The 21,423-nt window shown below is 57.1% G+C and overlaps 1 protein-coding gene across 6 annotated transcripts in view; it reads left to right on the top strand.

The window, feature by feature from the left end:
* The window catches only part of LOC142092696 (protein CEPU-1), a 348,616-nt gene that overhangs the window by 325,342 nt on the left and 1,851 nt on the right, over nt 1-21,423 (top strand). For 3 of the 6 annotated variants that reach the window (XM_075173004.1, XM_075173007.1, XM_075173003.1), the window contains 4 exons: nt 13,701-13,835; nt 14,514-14,634; nt 16,213-16,364; nt 20,100-20,132. In XM_075173004.1, coding sequence (XP_075029105.1) covers nt 13,701-13,835; nt 14,514-14,634; nt 16,213-16,364; nt 20,100-20,132 — 441 coding nt within the window. The remainder of the gene's footprint in view (nt 1-13,700; nt 13,836-14,513; nt 14,635-16,212; nt 16,365-20,099; nt 20,133-21,423) is intronic. The other 3 variants (XM_075173006.1, XM_075173009.1, XM_075173005.1) reach the window with 1 other exon arrangement.

The raw sequence follows: 21,423 nt of genomic DNA, 5'->3' as shown, positions 1-21,423 counted from the left end.
GCAAGGGACGGGAGTGTCTGAGATTTGAGAGATCTCCACACAAATTAAAACCTTTTATCAGCCCCTAATAGCTGTGCAAACTAATTATATTTGGGCCAAACTTTGCCAGAGACTCCCCCGAGGTATTATTATAAAAATCTGAGCTGTGGAAACGCGTCCCCATTCTGTCAACACCGGGTCGCTTCAGCTATAGAAAGCTCGGCTCCGGCTCGTTTTAGCTCCTGTGATGTGCTTTGCATAAGCCGACGCAGTTGTTTTTGGGGAGGAGAGAGCCCGGCTGGGCTGCCTCACATGTGGCCCAGGTCTGCCGAGCCAAGGGCAGGGCTGGATGTGGGGGAATAGCACCGAAATATTTATTTGCCCAAGCCCTGCTAGCCTGGCTCGGTCTGCCGCCGCTCTCCCGCAGCCATCAGCGTGGCCTCGGGGCTGCGGGTGCAGAAGTGGGGTACCTCCATCCCCGGAGGGATGGGACATGGTGCTGAGGGCTGGGAAGGATGCCGGGAGAGGTGGTGGAGATGCTCAAACCCCGGCAGGCGGGCGATGGGAATGAGCAGCACAGGGAAGAAGTGCAACTCTGCCACGAGGCTGAGCATGGATGGTTTTCCTGGTGCCAGCACCTTGCTGGGGGGCTTCTGGTGGTGTTGGAGCTGTTTTTCCCCGGAATTCATGCTCCTCTTCTTCCCAGCACCATGTTTTGCTCCCTTCCTTCCATTGCAATATCTGCTCTGCTCACCGAGCTTGCGCGGGGCAGGGCACCGAAGCCAAAGACGTCCCCCGCGTTCGCCTGCCCGCACCGTCCGTCGGAGCGCGAGGAAACGCTTTGAGCCGAACTCCTGCCCTTGTGATGTTTGCCCCGCTGGGAAGGGGGTTTTTGTCCCCCACCGCTGTTCCCCTGCCGTCCTTGCGCTCTTCCTCGGCGCAGATTGCCGGCTAATGGGGTGGAGCTAGCACGAGCGCTCTCTATTAATGGAGCAGAATATAAACAGAATAAAGCCTTCATTTCCCGGGCTGTGATTTCATTATTAATATACTTTACAGTTCACAGGTTGTTCATTTGCTTCCGTGTTTTCTCAGCTGGTGTAATCTGCAGCGCAGAGTGAGAAGAGTCATAAAATTTCCATTTCCAGTTGAATGTGCGTCCAATTCGCCGTGAAATGTTTCTCTCTGTCGTGAATATTAAGTGCCCGAGGAGTCGGTAACCGCAGGATTAGGCAGGGCAGGTTGCCAGCCCCTCTCCGCATCCCGGGGGTGCGGGAGAGACGTGGGTGCAGAGAAGGAAAGGTGGCAAGGCGAGGTCTAGAGAGCGAGGGAAGGACCGCGTGGAGGAGGGAGGAAGAGGGAAAGGCGGAGGAGAGAGAGAAACCATGCAAAATATGCTGGAGGGAAAGGGAGAGAAGTTGGAGAGTGACCAAGAGACTGGCTGGAAGGAGGGATGTGGTGGGCGAAGGATGCTCTGACGGAGCAGACCTGCGCTCCACCTCCTCGTTTCCCTGTCCCGTGACTTGACGCTTGGCAGGGAAGATGTTGCACCAGTATCTGCTCCGGTTTGTAAATCAGTTGTTGGTGTCTGTGCTTGGCCAGCGCCACGGGCGTTGGGGCTGTGCCCTTCCCCTAGCCTGAAAAAAGAGAGTTTTCTTGTCTCTGGTGAGGCTGAGAAATGCTGCCGTGCTTGTATGGGCAAGGAGCTGAAACGTGCTCGCGAGCTGGAGCTGCTTGGCTGCCCCGTACCGAGCTAAAGAAGAGCAGTGAATAGCCCCGGAGCTGCAGGCACCGTTGCACACGCAGAAAAAGGCTTGTCACACGAATTGGGGGGAAAAAAAAATCATGTTCTGCTCACGGTCACATGGCCAGCGGGAAAAAATGGGGAGATTTGTTGTGTATTTAGTGTATTCTTTAATGGTCCGTAGGAAATTCAACAGTCGCTCTGGGGCAGGGCAGCAGGAGTCTGGGTAGTTGGGGCAGGTGGTCCTGCCCCGCGGCTGGGCAGGCAGCGGGCGCCGGGGCCGGTGGTGGCACGGAGGGGTGCCCACAGCTGCAGCGCCGCTGGCAGCGGGCACATCTGGCGGCACAGCTGGCACGTTGCCGCAGCTGGAGGCGGCGAGGGATGTGCCACCCCGGTTACCCCCTCCCCTGCCCACCGCCCCGTCCTGGCGGTGCGTGATGCGGCGTCACTGCCGGGGGGAAGGGGACAAAAAGCCAAATCCTGATGGTGTGCCCAGGCCGTGGGGATAACTGGGGCGCTGCCCGGAGCCGATGGCACCGTTTCCTTCTGACTCTTTGCTGAAATGACTTCTGCCACAGCATTCCTCACTGCAAGGGAAAAAAATACCTCTTTCCCATCTTCTCTCGGTCGAGTCAAGATAATAATAGTCTTTTTCTGATCCCCTGAACTTTCCCATCTGCTTGGTAAAACAATGGCAATTCTTTTTCCTCCTGGTCTCTCTCTCTGTCTTCCTCTCTTTTATTTTTATCCTCCTACAGTATAATTTAAAGCCAGAGCAATGCCGTAGCCCATGGGTTTTTCCCCTTCCTGTGATACACTGCTGTTATTTAAAATGGCTTTTCCCTCGCAGAGCAATGCCTCTCGCTGCCCTCCCAGCGCCCGTAGCGGGGCCGATACCTTCACAGGAGGCCTGGAGAGGGGATGATGGGCTCGAGCAAGGGGGCTCAGCCTGGTCTCCGATCCCCCTGTTCCCAGTCCCTCCCAGTGACCAGAGACCAGCATCACCCGTCCCTGCAATTCCTGGCACGGCCCCCATCTCCCCAGGCTCACGGCATCCTCGGCAGCCCCCCGTGCCCCCCAGCTGCGCCGAGCCCATCCGTCTCGCCACCCGTGCATTTTCCCAGCTTCTCTCGATAAGCCGCAATATTGCGAATGATCCTCCAGAAATGGAGACATCAGTGCCATAAAACACGAGGGACAGAGCAAGGCCACTGGGCTGGAAAATAGCGTGTCTGAAAAAATAAAGACGGGCTAAAGATGATGGAGAGGAGACAGCGAGCTTCACCCTGCCGTGATTCGGATGGCTCCGGGGGGTGAAGAGAGGTCAGGGCGTCCCAGGGGAAGAGGAGAGAAGGAAAATAATGCCCCGTCTGCAGAAAGCTGCGTCTGGGCTTGCTGGGAGCCGCGTGCAGGGATATGCAGGGATATGCAGGGATATGCAGGGAGAAGGGAAAGTTTCCCAGATCCCCGTGACTTCTTGGAGCACTGGGGATGGATTTAGCCGGCGCTTGATGCTTATTTTTCCACTCTAATGCCATTATGCCACTTGCTTCCCATCTTAGGGATATTTTCTTAATGCGGCTGAAATACAGCTTAACTGAGGTTACAGCCATTTAACGCTTTGGATTGCAATTGCTTCTTAAGAGCTTGTCCTACGGAGAAAGCCTTTGGGTTTAAATTTGCAGCCAGAGGGACCCTACGGTCCTGGCTGCCAGCAGCTCTTTTTCAGACAAATCCAGAGGAAAGTTTGGCTGGGGACAGGGATGCTCTCGCCTGCAGAGCAATGCCGGCTGCACACAGGGGAGCGTGGTTGGGAGGGTAGATACCCCAGCTGGGTATCTTTTTTTGGGGGTGCTTTGCAAGAGTCCTGCAAATAGCAGGCAGGAGCACCTCGTTTCGTGGTGTTATCTCTCCTTGCCAAGCCTCGTGCACCACAGCTTCTCCTAGAGACAGCGAGAAAGCTGCCAGAAATGGGATGGACTCCAGGAAAGCCAAGTTGCAACAGGATTTAATCGAGGAGCAGCGCTCCCGCAAACAGGATGCGTGTGTTTGTCTGAGCGATTTTCTCCGGCAGCATCTGTCATTCTCCAACGTCTTGGTATCATTGCAGCAAATTATTTAAACACTACCCACCGTACCCCATCTGTCAGGCAGCCCCTCCGCTCGTATGCGGCCCTACCTTGCTGCCTCTCCAAAGGAACTCACCGGCAAAGGCTGAGAGCCAAACAACAGGACAAATTAAATCAAAAGCACAGCTTCGGCACCCAGGGGGAAAATGCACATCAGCTTTGACTTATTGCATGGCGCACGCTTACAAGAGAGAAGCAGCGGCTTTTGTCACTGCAAGGGGCCATGAAAAATGAATTAGGGCTGCTGCTGGGAGAGGGCACGCAGGAGAATCTTTCATTCTGGAGACGCTGTCCTCTCTCACCTTGCAAGCGGCGACAGGGAAAAAACCGTGGGGATGAAGAAAGAGTAAGGAAAGAAAGGAGAGGACTTCTTGTTGGGTGGCTCGTTAGGGTTTGGCTCTAGGCTGCGGGAGAGAGCATGGGAGGAAGAGCGGCTCGGGTGCCCCGAGAGCAGCACCGGTGTTCGAGCGGGAGCACGGAGCTGCCGGGAGATGCTGTCTCATCAGTAACTCTCTGGAGAGGGCTGGGCTCCGTGAGAGCCCCGATATTTGGTTTTCATGTGCCTTTTGCATGCGTTCCTGCAAGGAGGCGGAAAAGCTGCTTGGGAAGTGTCTCAGTGCCGGTGGCAGCCTCTGCCGAACCTTTCCTCTAGGAGCATCCGTCCCTCCCGGTGCCACCACGAGGGCCACCACCTCGCCTCCGAGCAGGTGGACCCCAGGGGCCGAGGAGGATGATGTCCGGCTCGGTGCTTGCGAATGATGCATGAGTATCGTTAAGAAAAGCAGCCCTCTAACGAGCCCTACACCCATCTTTGCTACAGATCTGACACCGCTTAGGCGCTTTGTGAACTGCAGCCATTGCTAATTTGCTCTAATGGGGTGGCACGTGCTGTCCGGACCTTTTCCTGGGGCTCGGGATCCTTACCAGCACCCCGGGAGGAGGCAGGGGCTGGGAGAGGCCGAGGATGGTCGCTGCCAGTTTGCCGAGCGCTGAGCTAGCCCGGCTCTCCCTTGCGCCGAAATAAAAGGGCTCATTCTTTATTCGACTTGTTTGCTCCTGAGTTAGAGCCTCGTTCAAGGGTGGTTGGTCCCTGAGTTGTTTTGTTTTGTTTCTTTAAATATTAATTTCCATAATCCTTTTATTTCCCAAGGAACTACTTCTTGCAAACAAAAGGTTTAATGCTCCTCTTTTATTCCCGGTAACAAATAAGTTGTCTGAGGCATGCAAACATCCCGGCAGCAGCGAGCCGTGCGTGTGCAGCAACTGCCTGACGGCGACGAACCGCCTTTAAGTACAAATTGCGGTGCGCAGGGGATGGGGGAGAAGCATCCCCGAGGGATCACGGGTACCACGGCAGCATCTCCCCAGAGATGCTCGCCCGGAGAGGGAGGACAGCGAGCCTGGCCGGCACCGGGAACCCCCCGTGCAGCCCGGGATTCCAATCTTTTGCATGGAGGCGTCTCTGACATGCCTTTTTGAGATGGAAAATTTGAGAGCCGAAGGCCGGGAAGCACAATAGAAGATAGACTGCTTGTACCTCATTGTCTGGAGAATAGATGGGCTGTGGGCTCCCAGAGAATAGGAGCTGCCACTCAGGCGGCTTTAATAGAACAGGCGGCAGATAGATTTCAATAAAAGAAATGAGTACAAATATTGTTAACGGAGAAGAGAGGAAAAGTGAAAAAGATCTTGTTTGACAAGTCACAGTGGGAAACTTTCAAGGACTTAAAAGCTAAAAACTCTTCACAATGGTGCCATAATGGGCGGCTTGGCCGTCTCGGCTGCACTGCACAGTGCCGGCCAGGCGAGCGGACCGGGCAGGCGTCCCCGGCACGGCTTTGCGTGGGAGGTCCGGCCCTGGACGCAGGGCATGGCGGCGAGGTGGCCGTGCCGGGAGAACCTGCTCCCTTTTCGGCTCCCCATGCCTTGCTTTGGCTGTCCGGGGTGTGGATGGTGACTATAGGCTGTGAATGTAGGCTGAGCGACCGGGAGCAGGCGACGTGGTGGCATCTTGCATGTCGTACGTCCCAGTGACTAGTGAGATGTGCTGCATGCACCCGCTCAATAGTTAAATATTTGAGTTGTTGTAGGACTTGTGAGTCCCGAGCGTGGTCTTGGGGCTGACCGTAGATGCACTGAGCAAACGCAGCCACAAAGGTGGCTCCTGTCTCAGGTCTAGCTCTGAGTAGCACAAGAAGTCGAAGAAAATGTTTTCCCTGGCAGCAAAGAGCAGAGGTTTGGCAGTGGGCTGCAACCGTGATGGCTCCCGGTTGGCGGTTGCATTTGGAGCGTGCCTGTGGAAATCATCCTGTCCTGTCCCTGTGTTCACGGGCAGCCAGAGATGGGGCTTTCAGAAATACTCACTTCTGCTCCTGTCAGCCCAAAATCATGCCCGCGAGGCTCCTCCATCACATCTCAAGGAGAAACGCAAGGCACCATCAGCTCCCTGTTATGCCCAAAATAGTTGCAAGGAGAAGAGAAGCCGCAGTGGCCATGCACGAGGAGAGGCTCCCGCAGCCCAGGGGAGCAGGGGACACCGATACCAGTGCAGGAGAAGGACTTTATGGCAAGCACGGATCTACCGCTCAGCTTGCACCTGCCTGGGGTGCGTTGGGAGCCCTCGGCGCAGCGGTCGGCGCCGGCCACCCCTCTTTCTCGCAGCCTATGCCGCCGCGCACGAGGGCACGGAGAAAATGGGCTGTGAGAGTTCTGCCGAATCCAATTTAATGAAGGGTACGAGTAGGGAAAACATGATGTTTCCCCTCTCCTGTGACACCGGGGCACAACTGATGACGGTCACCACCCCTGGGGCGTGAGGATGAGGAGGGACCCCAGGCTGCAGCAGCGGAGGGAGCTACTGCAAAGCTCCCGCAGCCCTAAGCGCCGTGCAAAAGCCAGGCAGCAAGAGCACCATCCCCTGGGGCTTCGCACAACATCAGGCCACGGAAACATGCTAATTAACACGGAAAAACATGTAAGAGGAGAGATTTCTTTCCTTGTCGTCGGGAAACTTCAAAAAGAGAGAGACTTGGCCCCGTGTAAGCACGATGTAGTCTTTGATAAGGCTGTGTGCCCGTTTCTGGGATTACGGTCCTCCTTCTGAAGGCTTGTGAAAAATGAAGAGGAGGAGGTTCGTACCCCGTATCTGCCGTACGCCGGTGGTGTAGGTGTGCTTTCTAAAGGGATGGCTCCTCTAAGGGGGGTCGCAGGTGGAAATGGGCTGGAGCTTGTGATACGGGGATGTAATATTTGCGAGAGGAGGAGAGGAGCATGCCATGCTTGCCTGGGTCGATAGCAATTTTTTAATGATTGCTCTGGGTGATTTCCAGCAGGTTAATTACCCCCAATCTTTTTCTGCTGGAGCGTGGCGGTGTTAAGCTGGCACTGGGGGAGTCGGAAAGAGGGGGTGCACGGAGGGGAAGCTGCTCTAACTGGTGTCATTCGCCTGATCAAAAGAAAAAGGGAAAGGGAATTTTTGAACCGCCTGAACTTCTTTCTGTCTGTGTTAATTGAGCAGTCAGGAGCGGGTAATACTGATTAATAAGAGGTGAAGCAGGTGCTTCCCCCATCTTCAGCCAGGGCATGTGCTGGAGGCAGCCTTAGCTCTTCTTTACCACGTCACCAGGGCTTTCCTATCTGCTCTGAGAGCCCGGGTTCGGGGTGATTCCTTCCCCCACCTCCTTCCCAGCACACCGGGAGCCGAGCTGCCCGGGCGATGCTACTAAATCACCCGCCCTGCACTTATCCGCCCGATGCCACAGCGGAGGAGAGGTGAAGCGGGTCTCAGGCGCCGACAATTTGCTCTTATTACCTTTGTGTGTTTTATTTATTTGCTATAAACTGTTATAGGACAGCCATCACTACCGCATCGGAGTGACGTTTGAAATATATGGCACTCGGTTTTAGCGCGTTACTTGGAGCCGGGAGTCTGCGCGATGTTAATTTTTATTGCCAGAAGTAGCCATAAATTGATAGTTCAGAATCGCTGTAGGGACTGTAATTAACTAGTTACTATTTCACCTCCAAAAGGAGCAATGTTTCACGCTCTTACTTTTACTTATCTGGAATCAGCCGCTGTCAACATCCGCTGAAGCCCGTATAAAGATTTATAGACCTTGGAGGTAAATATTGACTAATGGGCAGCTTGGCTTAATGTTCACCTTGAAGGACAATAAATTGTGCTATTGATTGAAGTGAGACGTCAATATCTGCATTGTTGTAAACATTTTAATAAAATTATCTCCATAAAATATTCTCTTTCTCCGGCCAATCCTGGCTAGTAGGGTCGGTGCCCGGAAAACGCAGCGGCACGGCGTAGTGGGCAGGGTAGCACCTCGGGACCAGCCCTGGCACTTCGGGCATCCAGAGATCAAACCCGTTGCGGGACGATTGCTGAGGTTGCACCTTTGAGCTTTAGAAGGTGGAATTATCGCAGCCCTTGGGCTGGGCTGGCTCGCCTTGATCCGAGGTGCAGGGATTTGGCATGGGCACAGGGCAGGGTGACAGATATGCCATTGCTGCTGGGTGCTGCATGCCACGCGGTTGGCGTGATGTGCCCCGTGGCTCGGAGCAGGGGCGGGGAGTGCTTCCTTAGGGTTGTGGTCCTCAGGAGCCAGCACGGTGCACAGAAGCAAGGAGGGTAGCTGTGCCTCAGCGAAGCTTTTTTAATGGCATCGCGGGCAGCGTTCAGCCAGGGAAAGCCGTAAGCGATGTGTCCTAGAGACCTGAACATGGCTGCAATGGCGAGCCGGGGGACAGTGGCACGTAATTAATTTGGGAACATGTGTTCGCTTTCCGGTGAGTTATTATCTTGTCAGAGGCTCAATGGAAGCAAACGGGTAGGAGGAGGCAGAAGGGAGATGAATCGGGCTGGGAAAACGAGGAGAAGCAAGGGAAGGAGAAAGACAAGGAGGGAGGAATACGGATGCTCGAGGCATCTGCCCGCACCTCATCGCATCCGCACTGCGTGGGACCCCAAGCGCAGCTTTGCCGTCTGTTGGGTCTGCCTCGGCGCTCCGTGCCAGACCAGGATCTCGCCTCCACGGCTCCCCGGCCGCCGCGACGGCCAAGCTGCCCTGCGCCGGGGGCCTTGCAACGTGCCGCACTGACCGCTGCCTTGTTGATGGCCATCTCCCTAACGTACCCACAGTGCCTTACCTGCTCCATGCGAGAGACATCGTTCGGTTATCTATACCTCTGTATTTCGGGCTGCTTGCTGCCGTGGCCCTCGGCCGTCTTTGGCTGGAGGCTCCCGAATGCCACGCCGAACACTGCCGAGCTCCCCGGCTCTGCTCATGAGCTATTCATTATGCATCGAGCCTAGCTTGGCTATTTTGCAGATCCGATCTGAGTTTTCCTCTGTGCTCCTTTGTGCTTGTGCTTCCCCTTCCCTGAGTTTTTTTACCGAGATCTGCAGAGTTGCAGGTCTGGCAGAGCAAGTCCTAAATAGTGCGTGGTGGTCTGTGCCCAGGCTCCCGCTCGCCAAGCAGGTGGATTCGAGCTCTGGTTTTCCATCTCCCCAGCTCGCACCCGGCTAGTTCATCATCCTCGGCCGATGAGCAAGGATTACACTTTTGCCTAGTCCGTGGCTGTTCCATTTCTGGCCTGTATTATATTATTAGTATTAATAATAATAATGATGGGTGCTGGCTGTGCTGGTTTTCTAGCTCCTGAGGAGATGAGAGCTCTCCCATTAATTCCTGTAATATTTCAGTTCCTAATTGTGCTCAAGCAGAGACAGCCTTGAAAAGTTCCCACCATCAATTCAGTGGTACCCCCGGGGGAGCTCCCGGAGCCGCAGGGCCCTGGGCCAGCCCCGAGCATCCCCGAGCTGCTTTCGGAGGCAGCGACCGCGGCAGTTGGGTGCCCATCGCACTGCTCAGCTCCAGCCTCGGGCGAGCGACGGGAGCAATCCCAAAGGACCTGATATATGTGAGGCTGATTTGGGCAAATAAAGCCCCATCCAAAACCTGGGCTGGGGCTTGCCTGGCTCCCAGGGAGCTGAGCTTCACCCAAAGCAGCATCTGTGTCCCCGTGCAACCCAGCGAGCAGATAAATGTCCCTCCCGTGCCCCGCCGGCCCCGAGGGGACCCCAGCAGCCACGGTGACATGGGCACCCTGTTGCTTTCTATAAAGCAAGGTCTGCACTTACAGATTGCGTTTGCTTAACCCCAGCCCTGCTCCCTCGGTCCCTTCTATTTGTTCTTCCATTCCTGGCAGTCACTAATGAATGAGATTTGTCCAACTATCAACAGGACTTCCCATTATAAATAGGCAAAAATGCAGAGGGCGGGGAGCCAAGCGGTTCGGCAATTACTCTCGGTCCGCGCCTTCGCCCCTCGGCCGACACGGGCGCCGGCGCGATCCGGCACCGCAGGCGATAGAGAAGCGGCTTTACAGACCCCGTTTTCCTGCAAAACCCCTTGTGCAGGAGGGGACGGGGGACATTGCAGGTGCCCTTGGGGCAGGGATCCCTCCTGTCACCTTATTCCATGGGATGTAGCAGCTGGTGCTAACGAGGCAGGATCTGGCCAGGGCCTCTAGCAGGGATGATCTTTCCTAATGCTATCGTCATTGTTATCTGAGCGTGAGTAATACCAGATCGTGCTCAGGGCAAAAGGAGGTGTCAGCTCCGGCGCAAAGCATCCCATTTTGGTCTGGGGCGGGCTCTGCACGTCAGGGTCGATGGGCTGTAGCCAAAATCCAGCGGGTGCCAACGTGAAGCGTGCCAGACCCTGAAACCCTGAACTCTTTGCGCTCTGCCTCGCCGTCAGCCGGTTACCACGCACGTATCTGACTTCGGTGCTGCGCCGGCATAGAGGAAGCCTTCATCTCTCAATTTCCCGAGCTTTTGCAGATGGAAAGCTGACCCTCACAGTTACTCTAATGAAATATTTTGCTGGGTAATGAAACGCACTCGAGCTGCTTTGCTCCCAGATCAAACCGGGGATGCACGCTACGGCTCGGCTGCGGCGAGAGCTAATTCTTGCCGTGTGCGAGCCGTCTCCGGCGTGCTCGGGGAAGGGCCTTTGGTTAGTTAGGAAGCAGAGTGTTATCTGAGCCTTTGCACAAACTGGAGTCAGATTTGCGTGCCGAGCATCTGAAGGCCACCGGCTGTGTCGTTATTTTATCAGCAGGCAGCGCTGTGCTACAGAGAAGCCAATTCTAGGTCAGCCATAAAAAGGATATTTTTTTTTTTTCTTCCCCCCTCGCCTTTTTTTTTGCAGCGCATAGTGCTACAGGCTCACTGGGTGTAACGCTGCAATTTGTGTGTCTCCAAAGGATATTGATTTTGGGGTAACGCCTTCGTATCTTGCCCTTCAGTTGCGCCAAGTACTGATGAGCTCAGCGGTTTTGACTGTGAGCCGCTCAGGTGGGAATTTCGGCGCAGGGCTGAGGGCGCGGGTGGGCGTCAGCAATTCATCACGGCGGGTCGCACGGGAAAACTCGCTTCAAGCCTTTCCGCAGCTCGCAGGGCGGTGCGGGGCTGCCTTCCCAGTTGGGTCAGCCTGGGACGGTGGGATGCACGCCTGTGTGGACACAGGGTCCTCGCTTCGGCTGCCGAGTGTGCGGGTGTGCGAGGGAGCAGCGGACGTGCAAAGTCCCGGGGCCGCCGTGCAGAGGTGGCTGCCGCGAGGTCTGATGCTGGGGAGAGCCAAGGTGTGATTTCGTTACGGCTGAGCGTATTTGCAGTAGTTTGAGCTGACAATAGCAGCACCTGGGATTGCAGCAGCAGGATCCCAGCGGGTGCCTGGGGTGCTCGCCGTGTCGAGGTGTGCGAGGGCATTGCAGAAGTTGCATCGGTGCTGGCTCGGGGGTCTGCGTGCAAACCCCCGCGTACGCATGCTTTTGAGAGGGCCGCCTTGGCGGGCGGTGGCGTGTGACCGCGCTCACTATTTCTGTACCGCGGGAAGAGATGCTATAAAAGTATCAGCCGGTGGGATGCAGATGGTGTGTGCCCCGACAGGAGCCTCCAGCCTGTATACTTTGCATGCATTTGTTAGGAGCAAGATGCATACGGTTGACCGGTCAAGCGTGGCGAGCCGTGGCCCATTGGGTTACGCTAGCGCAGATACCACGGTAGCCGGATGGGAAGCGAGGGCAAGTGCGGGATCGCCCGGCTCCACCGGCCGAGCTCACCGCATCCCCCAGGGACCGGGGACCTGCGCTCGGCCTCTCTGCCATTGGCACTCGCTCCCAGAAACAGCTGTCCAGAGCTAATTTATTTCCTAATGCTGCAGCAATGTTAATTTATAAATTACACTGGTAATTCGAGCTATTATTAATTTCAGATGGTGTAGGGCAAGCCTAATTAAAATATGACACCAATTGCCACACATATGTACCAAGGACTACCGTTTAAAATTTATAGGAATATTAAGTGTGACACTGGTCTCGGAGATGCTTCGCGCAGTAATTACAGCATCTCGGCTGCAGGAGATCCGACGGGGAGATGTAAACGAAAGGAAGGGAGAATGTTCCCACTCGGGGGCTGTCGAAAACCCGCTCGTGCCATTCATTCAGGGGCGAGCAGCGTTTCTCCGGGATGTTTAGCGGATGTGTCCTAATTGCCGCGTTTCTTTATTTAACTTTGCATTTGTTGTAACGCCGTGATCTCCGTCAACCTGGAGACTATCGCGGCCCAGCACCTGCGCCTCGCCAGCCGAGCGCGGTGGGTCTCCGGGAGCACTTCAAAGCGAATCACAGAATCATTAAGGTTGGAAAAGACCTCTAAGATCATCGAGTCCAACCGTCAACCCAACACACCATGCCCACTACACCATGTCCCTAAGCGCCTCATCTACCCGTCTTTTAAATACCTCCAGGGATGGGGACTCCACCACTTCCCTGGGCAGCCTGTTCCAAGCCCTGACCACTCTTCAGTAAAGAAATTTCTCCTAATGTCCAATCTAAACCTCCCTTGGCGCAACTTGAGGCCATCTCCTCTCGTCCTATCGCTGTTACTTGGCAGAAGAGACCGACCCCCACCTCACTACAACCTCCTTTCAGGTAGTTGTAGAGCGCGATGAGGTCTCCCCTCAGCCTCCTCTTCTCCAGGCTGAACACCCCCAGTTCCCTCAGCCGCTCCTCATAAGACTTGTGCTCCAGGCCCTTCACCAGCTTCGTTGGCCTCCTCTGGACACGCTCCAGCACCTCCATGTCCTTCTTGTGGTGAGGGGCCCAGAACTGAACACAGGATTCGAGGTGCGGCCTCTTGGAAGGAAGCGGGGGGCCGTAAGACGCCAGATGAAAGGAAAGGCTGCCCATCGCATCTGCCCGGCTTTGGGCGAAACCGGGAGCTGTGGTGCAGCCCGGACGGGTACCCCCACGGGTAGCGCAGAAATGAGCCTGGAGCAGCACAGAGACAAAACAATTGAGCTGAAGGGAGATGTTGGCACCACAACTAACGGGAATAAACTGGCTGTGAATTAATTGAAGCCGAAAAATGAGAGAGGGTGTCTATGCAGAGAGCAGGGCGAACCCAGCGGTCTCTCTCAGCAGAAGGGTGGGGTGGGATGCGCCAATGCCAAGGAGAGATGATCTAAGGTCATTCTGGCAGGGTGCAGGTTTGGCAAGGACCGCTTTGCCCATCCCGCGCACGCTGGGGACGTTGTCTCCAGCAAGTGATGTGCTTGGTGGGGCCGGGGCCACCGCAGAGGTCCAGCGCTTGCAGCCACATTTCTGGCAGGGGTTTTCTTGGGCACAGGCGCATGGGCATGCCAGGAGCCAGGACTTACGGGGTGGGTGTCCTAGGGCAGTGTGACATGGTCGCGGATGGCGACCAGCCGCTGGGCACAGGTTTGCCGTGCCTCCCCATCGCTCACAGCCCTCTCCCTCTGCCCCTGCAGCCGTGGGCTTCATCAGCGAGGACGAGTACCTGGAGATCACGGGCATCACGCGGGAGCAGTCGGGCGAGTACGAGTGCAGCGCCTCCAACGACGTGGCAGCGCCCGTCGTCCAGCGAGTCAAAGTCACCGTCAACTGTGAGTAGCCTGGGGGCTGTCGGGGACCGGGGACGGAGCGGCTGGCGTGCCGCCCCAGGAGGGGATGGGACTTTGGCGGTGGGAAGCGGGGTGAACCCATCCTGTGGGCCCCAGAGCCGCGACAGGCAGCGGCAGTTTTCTGAGACCGGTTTTGCCCTTTTTTCCCCTTCTTTTCGAGCTCTGTTTTTTTTTCACCACCTCCTCCTCAGCTGTCTCCATCAACCTGGGTTTTCTGCCCATGGCGAGATGCTGTGCTGATAACCTCCGGGGAGAAAAGTGAGCAGTAAATAGGAATTTTTTTCCTTTAGAAAAAATGCAAGAGAGAAAGAGAGCCAGGAAGAAAGCAGCACCATTTGTGCTCCGAGGCAGAGGTGAAGACCCTCCTAAACTCCTCTCTGGCCACCCCTTCAGCTGCATGGGGTCGGCACCGGGTCGCACGTGGTTCCTGAGAGCCGTGAGGCTCCGGTCCTTGAGAAGCCCGTGGTAGGCTGCGGTGTGGAGTCCCCCATCTGCCCAAAACCCCCTGGACAGCAGTGGCAGGAGCTAGGCACGGGCTCAGAGATGATTTTGACTCCTTCCTAAATGCGGGGAAAGAAAAGGGAGCTTGAGGAGCAAGGGGAGGGGGTGGGAGACCCGGGGCTGCCAGGCACTGAACCCAGCCTCCCGTCTTCCCCGCAGACCCGCCGTACATCTCGGACGTGAAGAGCACCGGGGTGCCGGTGGGGCAGAAGGGCATCCTGCTGTGCGAAGCCTCCGCCGTCCCCTCCGCCGACTTCCAGTGGTACAAAGACGACAAGCGGTAAGAGCCCAGGGGCTCAAAACGGGAGGGCACGCACCCACCCCGTGCAAGCTCTGCCCAGTGCCAGCAGCTTCGGCGTTTGCTAACCGGACCCGTCTCGGCGATGGGGCTGCGGTAGCTGGTCGAATCCCTGCTGACCCTTGGCTCAACCTGGGTTTGGATGCAGAGGCAGGTCCCCTCCGACAGCAGCAGGTTGTGCTTGTCGGGGGCTAATCCAGGCCTCTCGGCAAGCGGCCGGCATCCGCGGCGCCCGCCGCGTGTGGCAGGAGCTGCCGCTGCTCAGCGGCGTCTATTAAAAGCAGGCCAGGGCTTTATATTTAACTCAGTGCTGTCTGCGTGGTGGAAAATAGATGTGGGGCATCTGGGGGGGTTGGGATTTTTGCAGGAGCCTCTGTCAGACGGGTTTTGGCTTCCATCTGGGTAGGCAGCGCGGGCAGGATCACTGCTGCCCGTGCCTCCGTTTTACGGTCTCGTGGTAAATCCCCGCTTGGGTGAAGCATAATGGCCAAGAGCAATATTGGCAGTGCAAATCCAAGTATTTAGGAGCGGATGAAATCCCTGTCATCTTTTTAAACGCTTTGGCTAGAAGGCAGCATCAGCCTCTTGCTCTTGGAAAGGCAGAAGAAATGCGGTGTCGGTCAAGAGACAGGGTTTGCATGTTTTAGCCGAAAAAGATGCTACAGGAGCTGCAGGGGAGGCTGGGGCCGCCTGCCTAGGCTGTTTTGGGAGGAAAGGAGCAGGCGGAGTGTACAAAGCGGCGGATATTTGTGTGGCAGATGAAAGGCTTCGCTCAGAAGTAGGTCAGATCACGAGGGCCCGCGGAGCAGCGGCAGGAGCGGGCTCGGCGCGCCCGGATCGGCAGTCGGAGCCCGGCAGGGGTGATAATGGGGATCCGGCACCTCCCGGGAGGAATTAGCAAGTAAAAGAGCCGCAGGAGCGAAGCGGGATGGGGACGCCAGTTCAGGGAAGTCAAAGCACTCGGTTAAGGCTTCACGGTTTGTGACGGCTGAGAAGTGCCTCCCCGCTACGCGGCGCAGAGCCCGCCTTTGGGTCCACCAAGGGGGTCTGCAGCAGCGCCTGCTGCCTGGGCACGCTGCCCGCCCCGTCAGGGGCCTGCGGGGAGCTCTCGGGGGTCGGGGAAAGGGAAGGTGCGAGATGGCATCCCGCAGAGCCGGGGGGGCCGAGGAGCCCTCGAGGCCAACGCGAGAGGGAAGCCGGGCTCTTCTGCGGGGCGGGAAGGAGCCTTTCCCAGGTACCCTCCTCGGGTGTGTGAGCATCCCTCCTTCGGCACGGCATTTGGCAAGCCCCATCCCCTTCAGCAGTGACTCTGCATCCGTGAGGATGCCTGTAGACATCCTGGGGACGGTGTGGGCTGGCGGACGAGACCCAGCAGAGCAGCGTCCATCTCCCATATCTCTCCCAACACCTTCCCTTCTCCCTCTTCATGCCTGATCTTTCCCCCAAGCCTGATGTCCCGGCTCTCAGGCAGGACCAGGGATAGCGGTTCCTGGAAAATAGCGGGTACTTCTCCTCCCAACGCCATCCCCATGACCCTCTCCCCTTCCGCCTTTCTCCCAGGCTGGCTGAAGGACAGAAAGGACTGAAAGTGGAGAACAAAGCCTTCTTCTCCAGACTGACTTTCTTCAACGTCTCCGAGCAGGACTACGGCAACTACACCTGCGTAGCCTCCAACCAGCTAGGAAACACCAACGCCAGCATGATCCTCTACGGTGAGTAGCGCCGAGGGGCACGGCTTAACCGAGACACGGGAAGGGTCCCTCTTGTTTTTTGGGGGAGAGGTGCGTTTGCTTTCTGCCCCACGTGTGGATCGGAGGTTGGGGCAAGCCCAGGGAAAGTGTGAAAGCCTCCAAACCTAACTCCTGATTCAGGCCCCGTGTCTGCTACTGCTCTGGGGTGTTTGGCACTGTGTTCGGGGTCCGCCGTCGACGCAAAGTTAGGACCTGGCAGCGGGTTTCCATCTTCTCGTTCTGAGGAAGACCTAGGAGAGTCTCTGTTTCAAGGCATCCTCCTGTGTTGATCAGTGGAGGAGAGATGGCGCTCAGGGTCGTCGCGGCAAACCCGCGGGACCGCGCCGCAGGCTGCCGTGCAGTGCACCCCGTCCCCGCCCGAGAATAAACGGCCCCCTTCCAGGTCACGTTCCCCGCTCCTGCCAAGCGGATATATTCTTCCTGACGGTGCCAGAGAGAGGTGGGAAGGTGCAGAAGAGGCAGGGGGTGGGAGCAGCTTTGTACCCCCATCCGGGGGCTGTTTTGTCTGCGTGCCGGCGCTGTGATGAGAGCGATGCACCCATCTGACACCGCTCACGGGAAGGGCTGTAATTGCTCGACATCTCGTTCCCGGCCGCTGCCGTGGGGATATTTCCCTGCCGGGGATACGGGGCAGGCGGACCTCACTGCTGAACCATATGGGAAAAGCGGGGCTCGGGGACCTCCGTCCTCTCCCAACGTCACCCCGACGTTTCCTCTTCCTTGCCACCCACCCTCCCCCTGGCAGTCCCACCCCGTGGCGAGCGTTGACCGTGGGTGACATTAATACCAGCCCATGGTAAGCGAACAGTGGAGTGCTGTGGAGGTTGGGATTAATCACCGCTAAGAGCATTTGATGGAAGGCACCGGTTTCCTATGGCCTCGAGCCGTCCTGGTATTGCAAACCCTTTCCTGGCGCGTACAAAGGATTTAATTAAACCCACAGAGACCGTGCAGGAGACCCCCCCTTCCATAGGAGAGGTGGGGCTGGAGCGCGGCAGGGTCCCGGTGGGTCCAAACGTGGGGGCTCGGCTGGCTTGTCGGCGTGCGATGGTTGCAAGAAGCAGAAAGAAAACCCAGTAAAAGGAAGGAAGCGTAGTGGGGTAGGAGGAAGGGTATCCCTGGAAAGCCGGTCTCTTTGCTGCTGTCCTCCTGCGTATCTTTGCAGAAGGCAATGCCCATCTCGCGTCTTCCTTCTGTCGTCACGTACGTGCGTGGGAAGCTTTTCTGGTTCAGCGTGAGCGGGCACGGTGGCCAGCTTGGCAGGGGCTCGGTAGGCGCTTCTGTGGTGTTTGTCACCCTTTTGCAATGGCTGTGCAGTGACTTGTGTCACTCCCCTTCCAAAGCAGCGCACCCTTTTTTCCTCCGGGATAGTTTTGTTCTCCCTGGAAGAGGAACGATGTATTGGCAACCAGCTGCCATCATCCCAAGCATCTCCATCGTCCCGGGCATCTCCCATGCCGGTGTCTTTGCAAAGTCGTAAATAATCCATCGTCGTGTAATTTTTCCCTTCCGTTGTTTTCTCCCTGAGCACACAAGCTCAAGCAGCGTGCGCCGGGTGACTCTGTGCTGCAGCGTTGTGTCCCTGGCTTCTGCTTTGTCTTTTCCTCACCTCTTGTTATGGTATGCCTGGAGGGGAGCGGAGGGGGGATATGAGCCTTCCTCGCCCCAGGTCCCTCGCTGGGTGCTTAGCGGTGCAGAGCACGCCGGGATAGCGGGCAGTCCTGAAATATGTGCCGAGTTGTTTAGCGTGTCGTTGCGGCATGGTGAGCGAGGTGTGTTGGGAGCCTGGGAAGCGATGTCTACTTCTTGCTATCCTCGGGGAGGGGCTGGACGTGGTTCAGGGGAGCCCCAGGCCAGGGAAGCGGAGGATGCCGAGCTTTCTCGGGAAGCGCGTTCCGCGGTTGCGGGGCCTCGCCGAGCCTCTCCGCGGGTGCGGCATCGCAGGAAGAGCTCGTCCTCACCTGCTGTCGTATCGGCAGTCGCCTCGGGTTCCCCCGAGCTGCGGCAGAGGAGTTCGTCCCATCTCGGCTGCTCGGCTCCGTGCCCGCAGCCCCGATGTAGAGCTAACCTTGGATGTTAATGAGCCTAACAACCATTTGTTCCCCAAAAAAAGTCCGTGCTGTAAGTGAGGAACATTAGCGTCTTTACCTGCCCGTTAAGCCATCATTAGCGTTGCCTAGGAACTATCTCGGCTCTCTTCCCCACTGGCCTTCCTGGTAATCGGTGTCCCCAGTAACCCCATTTTTCAGGGAGACGGACACCTCCGGCACCGCAGAGCCGCCCCGGCCCGGGTCCGTCCTTAGCCTGGGCTACGTGTTCGTCCTTAGCCTCAACGTTTGTAGGCTCCCTACGGGTTTATGGGGTTAAAATCTTAAGTGGCGTGGGACCTCGGTCTGGCATCCGCAGATGAAAAGCCCCCCAAGTTAAAGAGAACTCCCCGCTGACGGCTTTGAGAGCTGTCAGGATTTGGTTTCTAACCCGTAAGCGATGTTTTGTACAACTCGTGCCCTCATGGCAGCGTCGGGCAGGACGCAGTGAAGCGTCCTGCCAAAGTCTAAGCCTATTTCATGACCCCCCTTAGCTTTGTCCGTGATTCCCATCAGGGAATGAAACCGGAGTCCTTTGACCGGCCGTAATTTCCATAAAGCCATATTGATTTAATGATCCTTTCAGTCTTTATTAATCGAGTCCCCTCGGGGGGTGATGGTTCCCCAGGCCTCCCCTAACCCACAGCAGACCCGAGGGGACCGTGACACGCAGGGGGGGTCCCCTGGCACAGGGCTCCCCAGCACCGCTGGGAACAACCCCCCCTAATTAGCAGCAACGCGGTCCGCACGCTGCTATCGAGCATCGTTGGGCCGAGCTCACCCGTCCCTAAGCAACCGGATCCTTCGGTCCGGCGATTAATGTGTCTTTATTTATTGTGATGAAAGATGAGAGGGAAGTGGCATGCGATGGCTGTGCTACCTGCGGCACGAGAAACGTCTCACTCGTGCCGTTTTGGGGGACCAATTTTGCGTGTATCCCCTTTTCCTGAGGCCGAGCGAGTGTTTTAGTTTTTTCCCACCCCCCAAAAAGAGGTTTAATCCCTGCGGATACCGTGACGTGAGCCTTTCCGGGGCCGTGCGACAGAGGCTAATGTAGTGTATATCTTCTAATCCTTTTTTTAATCTGATTTTTCAGGGAGGTCAACTACTGCTTTATTTAACACGTAGCACTTGTTATTACAGGCCTGCCGCCTCATTCAGCAGCTCATTTGGTGCTGTCTGTGATGTGATGGAGTGCTCGGTGAAACCACATCATTTTGTAGAGTTCGGGGGGGGGGGGGAAGCGTGTCGCTTCCCAGAGGCTGGTGTCGGGCGATGCATCCATTTGGGATGTTGCAGGGTTATCGAGAGGGATGGGCACCGAACCCGCACCGGAGGGGAACAGGAGGAGCGCAGGGGAGAGCCGAACCCCCAAATGACAGCCCCTGAGCTTTGATTTTTGCTTGGGGTGCAACTGCGGACTCTTCCCGGAGCGGGGGGACCATGGCCCCAGAGGACCAGGGCGCGATTCGGGCAGCAGCATCGCACTCGCTCCCCCATCTGCTTGTTTCCCCCGGCCCCAGGTCGAGGGCAGGCTGAGCGAAGCCTCTCGAGCCTGCGCTTTCCATTGCCCTTTTGCCTTAACTTTCACTTGTTCTTTAATTTTTAGAAGAGACAACTACCGCTCTGACACCCTGGAAAGGTCAGTAATTTGGGGCCCCTGCAATACCAGCGCTCCCCCCGCTCCGTTTCCCCGTGGCCCCCTCCAGCTCCCGCCCCAATTTGTCCCGGCGGGAGCCACGGCACCCACCGCCTCCACCTCCCGCCCCACCGCCCCATCGCTCCCGCTGGTATAGCGATGAATTAGGGCTTTCTCGCTGTGGTCTACCTGCCCTCCCATCCTGCCTCCTCCCCGCCCGTCTGGTGGTGGTCTGTGCCCTCTGCATGCCTCGTCCCCCCTCCGCGGTCCCCCACTCCCTCCCCATCGCCGCCGCGCTCTCCTCCCTGTCGCCGGGGCGAAAGCGGGGATGTTTTCAGTGGTCCGCTTTCCTCGTGTGGCTGTGACTCTTGTGGCAGGTCCTTCCTCCTCTGGGATGCTTCTAGTGCCTTTTTTTCGGGATGCAATAGGGACGGAGAGGCGTCCGGTCCTCTTCCCGGCGTTATTCGTGGCCAAGGCAGCCGGCGCTTTGCCGTGCAATCTTGTCGGCTGGCTTGGTGTCATCTGGATTTTGGGGCTCCGTAGCCAGGCGGCTTCATTTGTGATGCATTGAGTGGTCAGCCCTCGGGATGACTGGTAGATGTCGGGAGGGCTACGGAGGTAGCGCGGAGACGATCGCGTCTCCGGATCTGCCCTTGCACACGGCTTCCCAGCCGTGCCAGGATTTGGGGCGAAGTGGGAAGCGTTGTGAGGTGTCTGTGAGTGTGTTGGAGGAATGCTACTGGTGGGAGACCAGATGGTTAATGGTTCTCAGTGCCCCGGTCGGGCTCTGAAGCGAGGGGATGTGTCCTGGGGTTTCAAAACCATGGGTCGATCAGACCTCGTGGGCAGCCCCGCTCCGGCAGAGCACCAGCGTGGATGCCTTCCTGAGATCACCCCTGGGCCAACTGTTTGGGGCGTTTTGGTGAAAGCCACTGGGTCAGGCACCCTCCACATCCTTTCCCATGGTGAGCTATGAGCTCCTTACCCCCCCGTGATCCCCAAAGGCGTGGATGGGCTTGGGCTCTTCTTGACCACCCTCCTCGTCCCATCTCGTTCTTCTTGAGATGATCCGGGACCATGGGCAGAGCGCGTTGTCAGTGGCAAGTCCCACCCAGGCTCTGGGGAGGTGCAAAACACCCGAGTTCCGAGTGTAGTGGTCTCTACTGGGTGGGTGGGTGGTGATTGTGTCCCCCCAAGGGAGTCAAGAGGGGAACGACGGGGCGTTCCAGCTAGCCGGGGCTGGCGGAGCATTGGGCAAAAGCTATCGTCTCTGGAAACTTGGACGAATTTTGGA

The sequence above is a fragment of the Calonectris borealis genome, chromosome 24 (assembly GCF_964195595.1).
Source record: "Calonectris borealis chromosome 24, bCalBor7.hap1.2, whole genome shotgun sequence".
Taxonomy (NCBI): Eukaryota; Metazoa; Chordata; class Aves; order Procellariiformes; family Procellariidae; genus Calonectris; species Calonectris borealis.
The sequence above is the reverse complement of the archived record's forward strand: the minus strand, read 5'-3'. Positions and strand labels throughout refer to the sequence as shown.